This window comes from Phyllobates terribilis, unplaced genomic scaffold (assembly GCF_046119375.1).
Source record: "Phyllobates terribilis strain yellow unplaced genomic scaffold, ASM4611937v1 Scaffold_2__4_contigs__length_985480577, whole genome shotgun sequence".
In the NCBI taxonomy this organism is placed as follows: domain Eukaryota; kingdom Metazoa; phylum Chordata; class Amphibia; order Anura; family Dendrobatidae; genus Phyllobates; species Phyllobates terribilis.
This window is the reverse complement of record NW_027362762.1, coordinates 160,408,075-160,427,473: the sequence shown is the minus strand read 5'-3', so window position 1 is coordinate 160,427,473 and position 19,399 is coordinate 160,408,075. Positions and strand designations below refer to the sequence as shown.

Sequence of the window (19,399 nt, the reverse complement as noted above, 5' to 3'; positions counted from 1 at the left end):
GAAATTGCACAACAAATTTTGGGGTCCATTTTTTCTTGTTACCCCTGTGAAAATAAAAAAAATTGGGTCTAAAGTAACATTTTTGTGGAAAAAGTTAAATGTTCATTTTTTTTCTTCCACATTCAAAAAATTCCTGTGAAGCACCTGAAGGGTTAATAAAGTTCTTGAATGTGGTTTTGAGCACCTTGAGGGGTGCAGTTTTTAGAATGGTGTCACTTTTGGGTATTTTCTGTCATAAAGACCTCTCAAAGTGACTTCAAATGTGATGTGGTCCCTAAAAAAATGGTTTTGTAAATTTTGTTGTAAAAATGAGAAATCGCTGGTCAACTTTTAACCCTTATAGCTCCCTAACAAAAAAAAATTTTGGTTCCAAAACTGTGCTGATGTAAAGTACACATGTGGGAAATGTTATTTATTAACTCTTTTGTGTGACATATCTCTCTGATTTAAGGGCATAAAAATTCAAATTTTGAAAATTGCAAAATTTTCAAAATTTTCGCCAAATTTCCGTTTTTTTCACAAATAAACGCAAGTGATATCGAAGAAATTTTACCACAATCATGAAGTACAATATGTCACGAAAAAACAGTCTGAGAATCAGGGGGATCCGTTGAAGCGTTCCAGAGTAATTACCTCATAAAGTGACAGTGGTCAGAATTGTAAAAATTGGCCTGGTCATTAAAGTGCAAACCACCCTCGGGGCTTAAGGGGTTAAAAAGCTAAGTGAGTGGACCTACCACAACAAATAAAACTGGAAAGTTCCCTATATACAGTTGTGTAATGTAAAGCTTCAGGATGCAACCTTTACGGTTACAACACTCAATATATAGGCTACTGTATATTTGAGAAGGGTTTTCTGGAGCAACCCACTTCCCTCTCGAGAGTTGAGCAACATCGGTGATGCTGCGTCGGCGCCTCATCAAGTAATGAATAAGACAGATGTACAATATCTGAAACATCCTGTCATATTTGCTGACACAACTTCATTAGTGCTGCTCTGGACAAACGTAATTGCTGCTGGAGAAACCCTTACAAAGGGAATCTGTCAGCAGATTTTGCTACCTCAGGTGTTAATGATTGATGGGGGCGTGGTTGGAGCAGGAGATACGTGGGCACCTAGTTCGGCAGTGATAATCTCCTGCTGATAAAACACTCATTGTATGGAAACAATAGCACAGAGCCTAATAAGTGACACATCCTTGAAATCAGCCCCTACCTCATGCTACCTCAGATTCCTTTAATTAATATCATTAAATGGAATATGTCAGCAGAATAAACCTGCTGACAGATTCCCTTTAATGATCATTGTCATAGGAGTTGCTGCTGGCTCATACATAATACCAAAATCAGGAGCTAAGTGGTAAAAATATCTTTACTAAACGCATAAAATATAAACATTGCACCCTATGGTGACATATACGTCACATGTGGCTATAATACTCTGTCCATACTAAATAGCTAAACATCCAGTGGGAGGTCTCGGTACTCCTAAATGGTAAAATGAACATTTTGACAAGAGAATAGAAGAATGCAGTGATTGTACCAGTTTCTCGCTGAGCGGCTTGATGACAGACACGTTGGTCTGCTGCTGAGTGCCAATGACTGTGTTCATGTACTGCACTTGGCTTATAAGGCTGTCTACATAGATGGAATAGAAGTTGGAATTGGTTATCTGCAGGGTGCTCTGTAACAGAGAACACAGGTATATATCAGTCAATGAAATGCCTCCGTGCAATGTAACAGTCATCACCCACCCACAGACTACAGCGCACTTCTGCAATGTATGCCGGGACATACAAACTAGCATATTCTTTAATATATTTATATGCGGAGGTGAAAGTCAGCACAAGGATTAGCATCTGAGAATTAGCAGCATGCTCGGCTATTCTTGTGGATTACATCTGATACATATGCAGTGTTTTGCTTTTTTTTTTTTTTTTAAATTGCTGCCCTACAAATTCAGACAGATCTTCCATACAGTGTACTTACCGTCATAGCAATGTTCACAATGTCATTTTCCTTATCAAACCACACCTGTACCATTTTGATGCCACCATCTTGGACAAGAACAGTGCGTGGAAACAGGAAAAACACCACCAAACCACAGATTAGGAGGCACAGCAGAACGGAGAGGACGACATAAAGTTTCCTGTTGAAATTGGAAAATAGATACGTTAAGTATATTTAGAAAGTTGTATAACTTTCATCATAGTGTTAAAAAGGATCTCATGTCAGACTATGCTGACCAATATAATGGAGCATAACATGGGGACAGGGAATGACAGCAGCTAGCTGCCAACCGCAGTGTGCAGGGCAGGGGGAGTATAAATACGCTGGACTCAATCGATGTATCCAGTGCGTTCTCTGATTAATCCAAGAAGCCACACTGTAAAATATTTATTTCTGATGATTTGGCTAGTTGGTAAGAGGACCTGTCCCCATACTTGCTGCCCCTACAGACAGCTGCATAGTCTAAAGATAAACATACTCTAAAGAGAACCTAAGAAATTTCTGGATTTTCAATCCCCAGGATGTCAATTTATTTGTTTCAGATCAGTTGCAGATTTTCTCCATTGAGTTTAAATCGGGAAACAAAAACTCTTTTGGTTTCAGATCTGCAGCAAAACTGACAAATCCTTTAAAAAAAAAACAAAAGCCACTACACTCAGCTCTCCAGGCACGTCTGTGGCCTCCTGGCACAGTCCTCTGCTGGTCACTGTAATCAAGACTCCTGAGATGGGATTACATGTCACAGGAGGAGGCTGGATTGTATATAGCAGGGGTGCACAACCTATCCTGGTCCGAGGGCCACATAATGAACAACTTAGAACGGCAGCAATAAAACTTAAAGAGGTATTACCTTTTGAGAGGTTTGGGTCATATCAAAAGTACATGCCTTAAAGAGGTTGACCGGTCTAAAACTACAAGTCTGCGGTCACTCTATGTGACTGCAGACTTGTGAATCCTCACATCGCACGCAGCGTGCACTGTGAGGACTCTCCGATATGCGTACTCCCGGTCACATTCCAACTAGACTTTCTGGCCTTGACCAATAGACTTGCATTTAACGAGGCCACGCCCCTCTACCCACATAGCATATACTTGTGGTCACATGACCGTCGCTCCCGGCAGCGGAGAATCCTCACCGCACGCAATGTGAGGATTCACAAGTCTGCAGTCATATAGAGCAACTGCAGACTTGTAGTTTTAGACCGGTCAATCCATTTTAATGTCTAAAGAATACAGGTCTGACCACCAGGACTCCCACGTAGCTTGAGAATCGGGGTGCTCTTTTCCCACAATCAGTATTCTAGAGAGGAGGACACCCTGCACACATGTAACGCTCTCCATTGAAGCCTATTACTGTTGTAATAGATGGCTGCATTTCACAATTCCCTTAAAATAGAATAGTGAGAGTATAGGCTGGCACCACTAACTCACATGTGCCTGTCTGCAGGGCTAAACAGGTACAAAGGAACCCTACTCTCCCGATGTATGGGGGACCCATACCTGGTTACTCAGTGCTCTATCCGTGCTTGCCCATCCCGGCTCCTGAGCAGTGTGCTGCTCTTCTTCCCTCTGAGATAGGAACTACTGTATACAGAAAATGGCAAAACCGGGACATGTGGCCACTAGACCACAAGTTGTGCAGCCACAGTACAGAGATTGACAGGGGCTTTGCAAAAAAGCCATTGTAGTGCCAGGGGAGTTCGGCAGTCATATGCCGACTAGTCTCATCCCGCGCCTCTCAATTCCTTTCTATTTAGAAAACCAAATCACGTGTACTCGGTACGTTGGTGAATCGCATACCTGTAGTCACATCTGCATCACACACTGTCACGGTTCAGCAGTTTGCAGTCACATAGGTGACAATCCCTTTAACCAACTAGGACAAGGTTGTGAAGCAGGTGAATAATTTGGCAACAACTCCACTCCATCGATGGTGAATAGTAGAGGCTGCTATGACACTGGGGGGTTGTCTTGGCTAATATTATGCAGGGTGGAGGACATGATGGGTGCATTCAGCTGATGTTCACCCTTGCCCAACACCTCACATACAGATATTCATCTGACCTGGAGGATTATCTACACATTCCAATATCCAGCATTATGTATGACACCACAAAGCAGCTTCCGCCAGAGAAGAATAAACCCTCCGCATGGTTTTATCCCATCAACCTGAATTCTTAAACTTCAGATTTCAGGTGGAAACGCTGTGTCCCTCTTATTCATATAAAGGATAAAGCACAAGCTCACACATATACACTTACGTTCTCTGCGGCTGTAGCCTTTGGTCGCTGTACGGTATTAGTGCAACCAGCTCATTCACTTGCTCTAAAACAAACAAATAAACAGAATTTACTCAAAAAAAATTGAGAAATAGAAAAGCGTGACAACAAAAAGAAAAAGACAAGGTTTTTGCTATGTAATCTGAGAGCAGCATAATGTAAAGCCAGAGACCGTGATTCCAGCGGTGTGTCCCATACTGGGCTACTTGGGTAAATTACAATAAAATCAGTGTTTTATCAGCAGGAGATTATCACTACAGGACTTGTTGTCTCATGCTTTGTAGTCGTCCTGCTCTGTGTAACCCTGCCCCCTCCACTCATTGACAGCTTTCTGCCTATGCACAGTGTACACAGAAGGCTGCCAATCAGTGGTAGGGGCAGGGTTATACAGAGCTCAGCATTTAAGCACTGCTAGATCGGCAGCAGAAAAAAATGAGATTTTATCAAAGAAAGCCGCCCAAATAGTAACACATTGTTGAAATAAAGAGTCTATCTCTACATCACGCTGCTCTCACATGGGGTAGCAAAAACCTGTTGACAGATTCCCTTTAAGCATTGTTAGAAATAATATAGTTTTAGGGGCGCTAGTAAGCGAGACACTCAAAGCTGCAGCAGATAAAAAATAGCTACCACAAGCTGTGAGGTATAAAAGATGGCTAGAAATCAAGGGTTATATCTGTGCTGATCTGAGTGTTTATGGAGGAGTCGCGAGTAGGTAGCCAAGAGACGGGGTCATATATTTACAACAGATTATAGTTTACTGAAGCACAGAAGGTAAAAATGCACCAGCATGGACCGCCCACCGCTCTCCTCAACAACTCCAGTAAGACCTACCACCCACCGCCGACAAGTGGACACCGGATACTGCTACCATCCAACTTGGCGTCAAGCGCAGAGCCGCGCTTTCACCCCGCGTTCGCATGAAGACTGGTGAGTTGTCACCAACAGCACACCCTAACCTACCTCAGTGCAGCGGGATAACCAGACGAGTTTGCTCTTACCTCAAAAGCAGCGCCACGGTGGAGTAGATGAAATCTTTCCACGATAGCATCTACATCTTCCTCATCTAGCACGGCATCCACCAGCAGAGTGAACACAAGCTCACATTGTGTACCGGGTACATCGCCGATTACCACTGCACAGGCAGCCATCAGCAAGATAGACTAGGTACTACCGACACACAATCAGGAGTACAAGTGGACTAATATAGCCACTTTCTATTAACACCAGAGCGGGTTAGTTGTTGATTATACTTCTATGTGGTAACCTTTCATTTTAATTTTCATCTTTTAAATTCATGCTTAAACGTGTCTCACAGCACTCTCGTTTTTCCCCCCAGCTCCCTAACCTAGCACAGAATCGCACGATCTAGACCAGGGGTCCTCAAACTACGGCCCGCGGGCCACATGCGGCCCGCGGAGGACTTTTATCCAGCCAGCCCGGCTATGGGGGGAGGAGAGGAGAGTGGTGTCAGCGCCCGCCCTTCCCCCCGCTTGCTCAAGGCCCCGGCAGGCGGATACTTACCTCTCCCCGTGCTTCTGCAGATCCGCTGTCTTCCTGCTCTGCGCTTCCTGTGACGTCTCAGGTCAGAGGGTGCGGTGACGTCTTTACACCGCGCCCTCCCGAGTGCCGTCACAGGCAGCGCAGAGCGGGACAACGCCGCCGCGACGCTGGAGTCCAGACCAGAGCAGCGGCAGCAAGTGAGAAGTGAGGTGAGTATTGGATTTTTTTTTTTTTTAAATGTATGGAGGCATAGGTCATTATATGGGGGGGGGGGTGACATCCTGCAAGGGGTATAATATGGGGGGGGTGAAATCCTGCATGGGGCATGATATGGGAGGTGACATCCTGCATGTGGCATTATATGGGGGGGGGGGGTGACATGCTGCATGGGGCATTATATGGGTGGGGTGACATGCTGCATGGGGCATTATATGGGTGGGGTGACATGCTGCATGGGGCATTATATAGGGGGGGGGGGCTGACATGCTGCATGGGGCATTATATGGGGGGTGGCATCCAGCATGGGGCATTATAAGGGGGGGGGGGGGGACAGCCTGCATGGGCCATTATAAGGGGTGGAACAGCCTGCATATGGCATTATAAGGGGGAAACAGCATGCCTATTGGGTACATTTACCTGCCCATTGAGGACCTATGCTGCCTATTGGGTACATTTACCTGCCCATTGAGGACCTATGCTGCCTATTGGGTACATTTATGTCACGGGTGTGTTGCCACGAAGATCGTCACGAGTACACAGCCTGACTTCTCGCAGCTGACTTGTTGGTGCTTTGTGTTTCTCGGCAGTGAGGGAGTTAATTCTCTCTCTCTCTCTGGGCTAGATGAGGTCCAGCCTCGCCCAGCTGCAATCAATACTTCTGTAGTGAGACTCCTTCATATACCTGCTGGTCTGTTTGGGAGGTGTCGGTGAAAGCATTTCATTCAGACTGACAGAGCGGATCGTGGTGTTTGGAGTTGCTGAGATAAGTGTATTTGGAAGTGTTTTTTCCCTTTCCTCGCTTTATCATTTATCTCCTTTCCCGTTGGTTTTCCCTCTGTTGTAGTTGAGAAGTTGTTTGTATGCAAGGTGGTTTTGGTTTTTCCCTTGTACTGTCTCGTTCGTCTAAATACTGTGTTTGGGCATATTATTTCTTGTTTCCTTTGGTTGTGATCGGGGTCCTTCTCAGGACTAGATTACTGAGGTGCAGGGATCTTCAGGAGGTAGGGGTTACGCTGGCGGCCTGGACCTCTGTACCTTTAACAGTACCTCCAGGTTGAGGGATTAGTCAGGGCCCCAGCTTAGGGTCAGCTTAGGCCCCCTACCTCCAGTATACAGAGACAGCGTGACTTTTTCACCGACCCACTTAGTTTTTCTCCAGCTACTATGGATCCAGTAGCCGGTCTAGCTCGGCAATTGCAGAGTTTGTCCATGGAGCTGGCGGACGTTAGGTCCAAGGTTTGGCATCCTCAGGAGCAAGCCGGACCAGAACCTAAAGTAGCTCTCCCTGATAGGTTCACTGGGGGGCGGGACAAGTTTTTTGTTTTCCGGGAGGCATGTAAATTGTACTTTCGGCTACGGCCTCGGTCATCGGGGAGTGAAGAACAAAGGGTGGGAATTGTCATCTCGCTCCTACAAGGGGACCCACAATCTTGGGCGTTCTCTCTTCCCCCGGGTTCCCCGGCTCTCCAGTCAGTGGATAGGTTTTTCGCTGCCCTGGGACTCGTATATGATGACCCAGATCGGATCTCCCTTGCTGAGTCTAAGTTACGTAGGATCCAGCAGGGAGATCGTCCGGCGGAGGAATTCTGTTCGGAGTTCCGTAGGTGGGCCACGGACACCCAGTGGAATGACCCGGCTCTTAGGAGCCAGTTTTGTCATGGTTTATCTGACAAATTACAGGATGTGTTGGCACAGTATGACTCTCCCGTGTCTCTGGAAGCCGCTATGGCCCTCGCTATTCGCGTGGACAGACGGCTTCGGGAGAGGTGCGGGATAACTCTACCCCCTGTGATGACTCCACCTCCTACAAGGTCCCCTCATATGGTGGTTCCCCTGGTCAGTCCAGAGGAGCCTATGCAATTAGGAGGGACATCATTTCGGGGGAGGGGACCGGTGGTGCGCCATAAGGCAGGAAGGTGTTTCTTCTGCGGCAGAAAGGGACATTTTATTGGGGGGTGTCCATCCCGTCAATTGCAGAGTGAAGAGTCGTCGGAAAACTGTTGATCCCAGGTTGTGTGGTGGACGGCAATCTGGGAGTAGGTATTTCGTCCCTAGGTTCGTCTCAGTTTCTCGTACCGGCGGAGGTGGTGGTGGGTACAAGAACTGAGAGGATATCTGTTCTTCTGGATAGTGGGGCCGGGGCTAATCTGGTTGATGCTCGGTTTGCCCGGGTTCAAGGTATGCGGTTGAGTGAGTTGGCTAAACCCATCCCCATATTCTCGATCGATGCCAGGCCTCTCGGGCAGGGAAGTTTTTTGCAAGTTGTGCATGACTTAAAACTTCAAGTGGGGGCAATACATAAAGAACTGTTGTCTTGCTACGTGTTGGAGGGTCTTCCCACTCCTATTGTGTTGGGCCTTCCTTGGTTAGCTAAGCATAACCCGGTTATTAATTGGCAAACCAGGGAGATAAGCCAATGGAGTAAATTCTGTAATAAAAACTGCATGAACACGGTCATTGGTGCGGTTACTCCTTGGGTCTTACCTCCATTTCTGGCGGACTTTGAGGATGTATTCTCGGAGAAAGGGTGTCAGGAACTACCTCCTCATCGCGTGTATGACTGTTCTGTTAAACTGCTCCCTGAGGCCAAGTTACCTAAAGCTAGGTTGTATAACCTTTCTGGTCCTGAGAGGCAGGCCATGAAGGATTATATCTCAGAAAGTCTGGCTAAGGGGCATATTAGACCTTCATCTTCACCGGTGGCTGCGGGGTTCTTCTTTGTTAAGAAGAAAGATGGAGGCCTACGCCCTTGCCTGGATTTCCGTGAACTTAATCGGATTACGGTCCGAGATCCGTATCCGCTCCCACTTATTCCCGATCTCTTTAATCAGATCGTGGGCGCCAAATGGTTTTCTAAGTTGGATCTCAGGGGGGCGTACAATCTGATTAGGATGAAGGAGGGGGATGAGTGGAAGACGGCGTTTAACACTCCGGAGGGGCATTATGAGAACCTTGTCATGCCATTCGGTCTGACTAATGCCCCGGCGGTGTTCCAACACTTTGTTAATGACATTTTTCGCCGCTTGGTGGGACAGTTTGTTGTCATATATCTGGATGATATCCTAATTTACTCGCCGGATCTGGTGTCTCATCAGGAGCACGTTAGGCAGGTGTTACAGATCTTGCGGGATAATAAACTGTATGCCAAGTGGGAAAAGTGTGTGTTCGCCGTACAGGAACTCCAGTTTTTAGGCTTCCTGGTTTCAGCGTCCGGTTTTCGTATGGACCCTGGGAAAGTGCGGGCAGTTCTTGAGTGGGATCGGCCAGAGAATCTTAAGGCATTACAACGTTTCCTGGGGTTTGCTAATTATTACCGAAAGTTCATTCGTAATTTCTCGTCCATGGTTAAGCCTCTCACTGACATGACTAAAAAGGGGACGGATTTTTCTAGGTGGTCTGACAAGGCTTGTCAAGCATTCTCCTCTTTGAAAAAATGTTTTGCCTCGGCACCCATATTCATTCAACCGGATGCGTCACAGCCATTCATTGTAGAGGTAGACGCTTCCGAGGTAGGGGTGGGAGCAGTATTGTCACAGGGTTCGTCCCCTGGTAAGTGGCATCCGTGCGCCTTTTTCTCTAAAAAATTGTCCTCCGCTGAGAGGAATTACGATGTCGGCAATAGGGAACTCTTGGCCATTAAGTTAGCTTTTGAGGAGTGGCGCCATTTTCTGGAGGGGGCAGTTCATCCGGTCACCGTCATCACCGATCACAAGAACCTGCTATATCTGGAGTCCGCGAAACGTCTGAATCCCAGACAAGCTAGGTGGTCATTGTTTTTTACCAGGTTTAATTTTGTCGTTACATATCGTCCTGGGTCAAAAAATGTAAAGGCGGATGCCTTATCTCGTAGTTTCCCGGGGGCCGGGAATACGGACGACCCGATTCCTATCCTTCAGGAGGGGGTGGTGGTTTCGGCAGTATGCTCTGAGCTGGAGGAGGTATTGGAGGCTCAGGGGGACGCCCCTGTTGGACCTCCAGGGAGATTGTTTGTTCCAGATCAGTTGCGACAAAAGGTGATCGAGGCACACCATAACTCAGTTTTTGCAGGACACCCGGGGAGTAAAGAAACTGTGGATCTCCTCTCGCGTCGGTTTTGGTGGCCTAATTTACAAAAGGAGGTGGTAACTTTTGTCGCGTCCTGTGGGGTTTGTGCGCGCTCTAAGACCTCACATACCCGTCCGTCTGGGGCCCTCTTACCTTTGAAGATCCCGGAGCGTCCTTGGACTCATCTGTCTATGGACTTTATTACGGACCTCCCTCCGTCTTCGGGTAAAACGGTCATACTCGTTGTAGTGGACAGGTTCAGCAAGATGGCACATTTTATCGCTCTTCCGGCTCTCCCTAATGCTAAAACTCTTGCGCAGGTGTTCATTGGGGAGATTGTGAGGCTTCACGGGGTACCCTCCGAGGTGGTGTCTGATCGGGGGTCTCAGTTTGTGTCTAAGTTCTGGAAGGCGTTTTGTGCACGGCGGGGGATGCAGTTGTCATTCTCATCGGCTTTTCATCCTCAGACCAATGGTCAGACGGAACGTATGAACCAGAGCTTGGAGACATATCTCCGGTGTTTTGTGTCAGAGAACCAGGAGGACTGGGCTTCTTTCTTACCTCTGGCAGAGTTTGCTCTTAATAATAGGCGGAGCGAGTCCACTGGTAAGTCCCCGTTTTTTGGGGCATATGGTTTTCACCCCCAGTTTTGTACTTTCAGTGGGGGGGGCTCTTCGGGGGTTCCTGAGGAGGAACGATTTTCCTCATCACTCGCTTCAGTATGGAGAGGGGTGCTGAAGAATCTGAATACTATGGGGAACCGATACAAACGTATGGCTGATAGGAGGAGAGTGTCTGGTCCGGACCTAAGTGTGAACGATCGGGTATGGTTGTCTACCAGGAATATAAAACTTAAGGTTCCCTCCTGGAAACTGGGTCCCAGGTTCATCGGGCCGTACAGAATCAGTTCTATTATTAATCCGGTGGCATTCCGTCTTGACCTCCCCCCTACGTTTAAAATTCACAACGTGTTTCACAGATCATTGCTTAAGAGGTATGTGGCGCCGGTGGTACCGTCACCTTTACCTCCCCCTCCAGTGGTTGTCAATGGTAACTTGGAGTTCCAGGTATCGAGGGTCATTGATTCACGCTTTAATCGCCGGTCCCTTCAGTACCTGGTTCATTGGAAGGGGTATGGTCCTGAGGAGAGGATGTGGGTTCCTGCGTCGGATATTAACGCAGACCGATTAGTTCGGGCCTTCCACACGACTCACCCGGATAAACCTGGCCCTGAGGGTCCGGAGGCCCCTCGTAGAAGGGGGGGTACTGTCACGGGTGTGTTGCCACGAAGATCGTCACGAGTACACAGCCTGACTTCTCGCAGCTGACTTGTTGGTGCTTTGTGTTTCTCGGCAGTGAGGGAGTTAATTCTCTCTCTCTCTCTGGGCTAGATGAGGTCCAGCCTCGCCCAGCTGCAATCAATACTTCTGTGGTGAGACTCCTTCATATACCTGCTGGTCTGTTTGGGAGGTGTCGGTGAAAGCATTTCATTCAGACTGACAGAGCGGATCGTGGTGTTTGGAGTTGCTGAGATAAGTGTATTTGGAAGTGTTTTTTCCCTTTCCTCGCTTTATCATTTATCTCCTTTCCCGTTGGTTTTCCCTCTGTTGTAGTTGAGAAGTTGTTTGTATGCAAGGTGGTTTTGGTTTTTCCCTTGTACTGTCTCGTTCGTCTAAATACTGTGTTTGGGCATATTATTTCTTGTTTCCTTTGGTTGTGATCGGGGTCCTTCTCAGGACTAGATTACTGAGGTGCAGGGATCTTCAGGAGGTAGGGGTTACGCTGGCGGCCTGGACCTCTGTACCTTTAACAGTACCTCCAGGTTGAGGGATTAGTCAGGGCCCCAGCTTAGGGTCAGCTTAGGCCCCCTACCTCCAGTATACAGAGACAGCGTGACAATTTACCTGCCCATTGAGGACCTATGCTGCCTATTGGGAACATTTACCTGCCCATTGAGGACCTATGCTGCCTATTGGGTACATTTACCTGCCCATTGAGGACCCATGCTGCCTATTGGGTACATTTACCTGCCTATTGAGGATAGATGCTGCCTATTGGGTACATTTACCTGCCTATTGAGGATAGATGCTGCCTATTGGGTACATTTACCTGCCTATTGGGGACCTATGCTGCCTATTGGGGACATTTACCTGCCTATTGGGGACCTATGCTGCCTATTGGGGACCTATGCTGCCTATTGGGGACCTATGCTGCCTATTGGGGACCTATGCTGCCTATTGGGGACATTTACCTGCCTATTGGGGACATTTACCTGCCTATTGGGGACCAATGCTGCCTATTGGGGACCGATGCTGCCTATTGGGGACCTATGCTGCCTTTGGGGACATTTACCTGCCTATTGAGGACATTTACCTGCCTATTGGGGACATTTACCTGCCTACTGAGGACCTATGTGGCCTATTGGGGACATTTACCTGCCTATTGGGGACATTTACCTGCCTATTGGGTTCCTATGCTGCCTATTGGGTACAGTTACCTACCTATTGAGGATAGATGCTGCCTATTGGGTACATTTACCTGCCTATTGAGGATAGATGCTGCCTATTGGGGACATTTACCTGCCTATTGGGGACATTTACCTGCCTATTGGGGACATTTACCTGCCTATTGGGGACATTTACCTACCTATTGGGGACAGTTACCTACCTATTGAAATACTGGTTGATTTAACTTTACTTGTTCTTCATTTTAAATATTGTATTTGTTACTGTATTGGTTTTTTTTTACTACAAAATAACATATGTGAAACACAAAACCCAAATTCATGGTTGCTGAAGGCACGTCAATACCATTAGGTAAGAACGTGCTGGGACAGCAGCATAGCTCCAAGATACATATAATAACAGGAGACAACAAGAGCTTTTAAATGCAAGTACGAAAATTCTTTATTAAATAAATATATAAATTGTAAAAATTTCACATAGAGTCAATAAAACATCTACAATGTGTACAGGACAGAAGCAGACACCCCAAACGGATTACCACTCCAAGGAGTAAAGTGGAAGGTAATAAAGTTGACAAGCATACAAAAGCCACCTATCAGCACATTAACCACCTAGTAGACTATTAAGAGGTAACATTAGATGAAGGGGAGCAGACAATGCTGCTAAAACACCCCATAGCTAATCAAAAGCCAATCAGAGGGAACACTAAATGATAGCCCTCCTGAAAAATTGTGCTGAACTGGAAAAGAGTGAAACCAGTAGTGGACACTTACCCAAGGATAGGAGACCCCCCAGTGGGATGAAAGGGTGCTAAAACAACTTCCCAACGCGCGTTTCGCGTTGACAGTGCATTGCTTTCTCAAGGGGATTGCCTTGGGGACATTTACCTGCCTATTGGGGACATTTACCTGCCTATTGGGGACATTTACCTGCCTATTGGGGACATTTACCTGCCTATTGAGGACCTATGCTGCCTATTGGGTACAGTTACCTACCTATTGAAATACTGGTTGATTTAACTTTACTTGTTCTTCATTTTAAATATTGTATTTGTTCCTGTATTGTTTTTTTTTACTACAAAATAACATATGTGAAACACAAAACCCAAATTCATGGTTGCTGAAGGCACGTCTCAAGGGAAAGCAACGCACTGTCAACGCGAAACGCGCGTTGGGAAGTTGTTTTAGCACCCTTTCATCCCACTGGGGGGGGGTCTCCTATCCTTGGGTAAGTGTCCACTACTGGTTTCACTCTTTTCCAGTTCAGCACAATTTTTCAGGAGGGCTATCATTTAGTGTTCCCTCTGATTGGCTTTTGATTAGCTATGGGGTGTTTTAGCAGCATTGTCTGCTCCCCTTCATCTAATGTTACCTCTTAATAGTCTACTAGGTGGTTAATGTACTGATAGGTGGCTTTTGTATGCTTGTCAACTTTATTACCTTCCACTTTACTCCTTGGAGTGGTTATCCGTTTGGGGTGTCTGCTTCTGTCCTGTACACATTGTAGATGTTTTATTGACTCTATGTGAAATTTTTACAATTTATATATTTATTTAATAAAGAATTTTCGTACTTGCATTTAAAACCTCTTGTTGTCTCCTGTTATTAAAAATAAGATATGTGCAGTGTGCATAGGAATTTGTTCATAGTTTTTTTTAAAAAACTATATTCCGGCCCTCCAATGGTCTGAGGGACCGTGAACTGGCCCCCTGTTTAAAAAGTTTGAGGACCCCTGATCTAGACAAACCATACCTACTACTGAATCATCATCATCATCAGGTAAAGTCCATGCCCAAAGCAGGTCACAATTGCCCTTCTATTTCAGTCCTGCATTCCAATTACTGTGTTTCTAATATATTCCCTACAGAGATTAGTTGTACACATCCACCAAGGCAAGCTCTCCTGTGAGACACCTTTTTCCTCCATCAGGGAACCCTCACCCTTGTTTCGCATACCCAGCACCCACATATCTACCGACCGCTGTACCTAATACCACTTCTCTGGTTTCCCTTACAGAGACCTCTGGTCCACATTTGCCATCTGCAGACCATAACTTGTCAGCAGTATACAGGAATTTGACTCACAGCAATTTTAATATTTTACGTGTGTTTTTACCTTCTCTGCCTCAATGAACTATAATCTGTTTTTAATATATGACCCCCCTCTCTTGGCTACCTACTCACGACTCATCCACAAAAACTCAGATATAACCCTTGATTTCTAGCCATCTATTATTAGAAATAATTGTAAATCCATGTTCAAGTCCTTTAATAAAACACACAAAAAATAAGCTGATGACACTCAGCTCTGCCTCTCTGGCCCAGACGTCACCTCTCTGCTGTACAGAATCCCGGAGTGTCTATCAGCCATATCCTCCTTCTCCTCCTGCTTCCTCAAGCTCAATGTGGACAAATGTGAGCTCATCATCTTTCCTTCATCTCACGTATCTTTCCCACCTGATCTTTCTATCACAATAAATTACATCACACTTTGCCCTGTACCAGCAATCCGCTTCCTCAGAGTAACCCTTGACTCTGCCCTGTCCTTCAAACCCCACATCCAAACTCTCGTCACCTCCTGTCGCCTCCAGCTCAAAAATATTTCCAGAATCCGTCCTTTCCTCAACCCTCAATCTACTAAAATGTTAGTGCATGCCCTCATCATCTCCCGCCTCCACTACTGCAACATCCTCCTCTGTGGCCTACCTGCTAACACTCTCGCACATCTCCAGTCCATCCTTAACTCAGCTGTGTGACTGGTCCATCTCACGCCTTGCTACTCCTCTACTTCTCCCCACTGCAAATCCATTCACTGGCTCCCAATTGCCCAGTGTATCTAGTTCAAACTACTAATACTGACCTACAAAGCCATCCATAATCTGTCTCTTCCATATATATCGCAGAACTCATCTCCTGATATCTTCCCTCACATAATCTTCGGTCCTCCCAAGACCACCTTCTCCCTCCAGACTTATTCCTTCCTCACCTAATCGCCTTCAAGGCTTCCCCAGAGTATTACCCATCCTATGGAATTCTGTGCCCCAACACGTCCGACTATCCACCACACTCGGATCCTTCAGACGGCACTTGAAAACCCATCTCCTCAAGAAAGCTTACAGCCTGCACTGACCTCGTAGGCTCCTCATCACTACTGGAGCTACTGTAACCCCCCAACCTACTGTCTCCTTCCCCATCATCCTGTAGACTGTAAGCCCACAAGGGAAGGGTCCTCCTCCCTCTGTACCAGCATATCGTTGTTAGTCATTTACTGTAAGTGATATCTGTATTTTGTATGTAACCATTTCTCATGTACAGCACCATGGAATCAATGGTGCTATATAAATACATAATACTAATATATAAAAAGTAAAATGTTTTCTGAAAAAAAAAAAAAGTGTAAAAGTATGAAAACATAATGAATGCTGCCTATTTGGCATTGACACAGTTGGAACAATCTGTAGAATAACTTCACAGTGTAAATGGATTTTCAGCTCTAAACTTTGTGACATAACGAAAAAAAAAACATTTTAGAATAATCTGTAAGAGATGGGGCGTCACCTGTTGGAATGCAGCCAGTGCCCTGGCACGATGGGCAGGTAATGCTGTCACGGCCTGTAAACTCAACGTAGGGAAACTGAGCGATATCTTCTTCTCTGTCCTTTCCATCCAGCAAATCGTCATCATCCTCAACATGCGAGTGGCTAGCCTGCTTCGAGGAGGTCACATGGCTGGTATAGGTAGACATAATAGACCCCATATTCTGTGTTCAGCATCTGTTCAAAAAATACAGAGCGTGTTAATAGAGGCACTCGAAAATGATGGGAATAGTCTAATAGTCTCATAAAAGAAAGGACATGCGAATACATGGTATTAAGAGGTTAAATTGTAGCATAAACAGAAAGAATGAGATCAGGGCTCTGTACAGTCAGCACATCTGAAGCAATGAAACAACTCATCAAGGGGCCTCAGCTAAGGGATAGGTCCATAAAATAACTAACTGGCCAGCACACATCCCCCATCGTCACGTAGGAGCGTAAAAGGAGATCAGAAATGGAATTATACAAAAGTTATATAGTTTTATACCTTGGACAACTTTTTTACCCCTTTACATGAAACAGACCCATGGACAAAATACTGTGGAGTTTAGGAGCCAGTAAGGCACTGGTCATACTGGTGTTATTACTGGTAATCAGAAGAGGTGTCGGGGATGCCGACAAGTTGGAGGGCTCCAGTCTGAGAGTCATGAGCCATTGATGCTGGCTTCTTTTAACCTGGGTTCATATGGTTGTATTTCATGGTCAATATACAGACCATAATGTCAGGATTGACCGTGGCTCTTCTGTCCAAAAAGTACAGCCTCATAGGTCTGTAAATTCGGTCAGTTTGGGTACTGAAGTTGTTATATCGATCAATAAATATAACCATCTGAACTTAGCCCAAGGCTGGATTAATATACTATTTTTCCACGAAAAAACAATTGGGAATTTTTTTGTCAGCTTATTCATGGAAAACCCCATTAAATTCTATGTTGGACCATATAAAAAGCACTTTGGTTTGGTCAATGGTGTTTTTTCTTTTCGAATTCAACACCCTCACAGGTATATAGGAGGGTTCAGATTAGAGACCTGTGGCCGATCCGCACTCAGGGCCTGATTCATCATATTAGATTTTTTTAGTCACTTTTCTTTTTTAACTTGTGATTTTCGCTGATGTTTTTGCACCAAAGACATCAAAATTGTGCATGGGATTCAAGAATTTTGCGCAAAGCCCAAAATAGTCCTTTTTTTGTCTTAAATTTTGTGACTTGGCGGGAAAAGTCGCATGTTTCGCAAAAAAAAAAAAACACGCCAAAATAACTGCCATACACAAAATCGCTTTGTAAGGGGACTGGAGTAGAGTGGCACCAAATTTTACAACTTTTTAAAGTCACATTATTATTACGCCATTTATTCCATACATGTGAAAAGGGGTAGACATAAAAACAAGTACAATAATATTAGAAAATAGAAGTCGCTGACTGGTACAGGAGGAGCGAGGACCCTGCCCGCGAGGGCTCACAGTCTACAAGGGAAGGGTGAGGATACAGTAGCTGAGGGTAGAGCTGGTCGTGCAGCTGTATGGTGGAGCGGTGGTTACTGCAGGGTGTAGGCTTGTCGGAAGAGGTGGGTCTTCAGGTTCCTTTTGAAGGTTTCCACAGTAGGCGAGAGTCTGATATGTTGGGGTAGAGAGTTCCAGAGTTGGGGGGGAAACACGGGAGAAATCTTGTATACGATTGTGGGAAGAGGAGATAAGAGGAGAGTAGAGAAGGAGATCTTGTGAGGATCGGAGGTTGCGTGCGGGTATGTACAGGGAGACTAGGTCACAGATGTATAGAGGAGACATTTCATATATCTGTCTAAAATATCTGGAAAAGCCAAATTGATGTGAAAATCAGAAAACTAAAACCACAAATGACAACTTGAAAAAAAAAAAAGAGCAAATCGTTTGATCAAATTGTCACAAATTAAAAATTCACTTATAGGGGTATTCATGCTAAAAAACTGGAGGAAATGGAACGATGAACCAGGGCCCATAGTATATCTAGTCTATATCAATGACACATAAAATATGTCACCTCATCGGAGTTCAGACCTTCATACCAAGAATGTGGATTGCACTCACCTGATCTGTACGTCACACAGAAATCGGCAATCACCACTGTGATGGCCAATGAATAACTTTCCTAACACATCAGTCAGTACAGAGATCTGGATCTGTATATTGCAAGCCTCGCCAACAGACTCCTCTTTGGAAGCAGGGCTGTGGAGTCAGTAAGCCAAACCTCCGACTCAGACTCCCCAGCACTGCCTCACTACTGAGCGTGTACATAAAGTGCAGCACAGATTCATCTCAACTAAAAGCCGAGATCCTTAGATCAGGAATAGAGCAGACATTTATAGGACATTTCATAACTTTCCCAAATTCTTATGAAAACATTTACAGCACATACTGAATTGTACTACTGTACCCAATTTATTATATATTTTAGGAGTCTGAGTTGGTCCATCTTATACCAACTCCAACAAAATGGACACCGATTCCGACTCCACAGCCCTGTTTGGAAGATCACCCCGTTATCCAGATCAGCTTTCTGGCCTTCTTTAAGAAGACCGTCCCACAAAGGAACAGTTTCTATAAGACTTTTTGTGGCCATCACAAAGAGGTTTCAATGCATTTATTAAATGGGTTATTTGACTTTTCATAAAATAAAAAAGCTGCAAGTATTTTAAAACAAAAACGAGATGTTCTGCGCACCTCTTCTTTCCCCTGCGGATCCAGCGGTCTTCGATCATAATCTGACGGCAAATTACCACTGCAGTTATAGCGGCATCAGCAGTGGTCACGTAGCATATTTCTCTGAGCAGGTAGTATGTCACGAGACCAGTGATTGACTGCAGCAGTCACGTGCTGGCTGCTTATTCGCAGACAGGGAGGATTGCCAGAGAGTCACTGCTAGATCGTGGAGGAAAGCGGTGGTGAGTAGTGTTTATTTTGGTATTTTATACCCAAGGCTGCCCCTGACTGCACACTTGGTACTCATGTAGCAGCAAGGCAACAAATCCCATGCTGAGGTCATCCTCTAACAAGTCTGCAGGACTTGTGCCTTTCCAGCTGTTGTAAACCTACACCCCCAGTAAGATATATTTTGGTTAACCCCATCCCACCAGCCCCCCTTCCTCCAACAGGATACTCACATTACAGACCCTTCTGCTTGGAGTGATCTAGTAAGACTTGTGTGTCTAGGACACCCTGGAGAGAATTGGGAAGCTTTGTTCTTGCATTCTTTGCATTCCACAATGTAAATGAGATCCACAATAGAGGTTAAACAATGAGGGGATGTC

At 45.6% G+C, this 19,399-nt stretch overlaps 1 protein-coding gene and 1 long non-coding RNA gene across 3 annotated transcripts in view; one reads left to right on the top strand and one right to left on the bottom strand.

Annotated features, from left to right (window-relative positions):
- TMEM106C (transmembrane protein 106C) overlaps window positions 1-19,399 on the bottom strand; it is a 45,515-nt gene that overhangs the window by 24,283 nt on the left and 1,833 nt on the right. For both annotated transcript variants that reach the window (XM_073663188.1, XM_073663189.1), the window contains exons 2-5: window positions 16,077-16,291; window positions 4,272-4,335; window positions 1,990-2,149; window positions 1,544-1,684 (exon numbers count right to left, since the gene is read on the bottom strand). In XM_073663188.1, the coding sequence (XP_073519289.1) occupies window positions 1,544-1,684; window positions 1,990-2,149; window positions 4,272-4,335; window positions 16,077-16,275 (564 nt within the window). In that variant the 5' untranslated portion in view covers window positions 16,276-16,291. The remainder of the gene's footprint in view (window positions 1-1,543; window positions 1,685-1,989; window positions 2,150-4,271; window positions 4,336-16,076; window positions 16,292-19,399) is intronic.
- Window positions 18,937-19,399, top strand: part of LOC141199100 (uncharacterized) — a 197,308-nt gene continuing 196,845 nt past the window's right edge. The window contains exon 1 of the long non-coding RNA XR_012270867.1: window positions 18,937-19,033. This is a non-coding gene — a long non-coding RNA (uncharacterized lncRNA). The remainder of the gene's footprint in view (window positions 19,034-19,399) is intronic.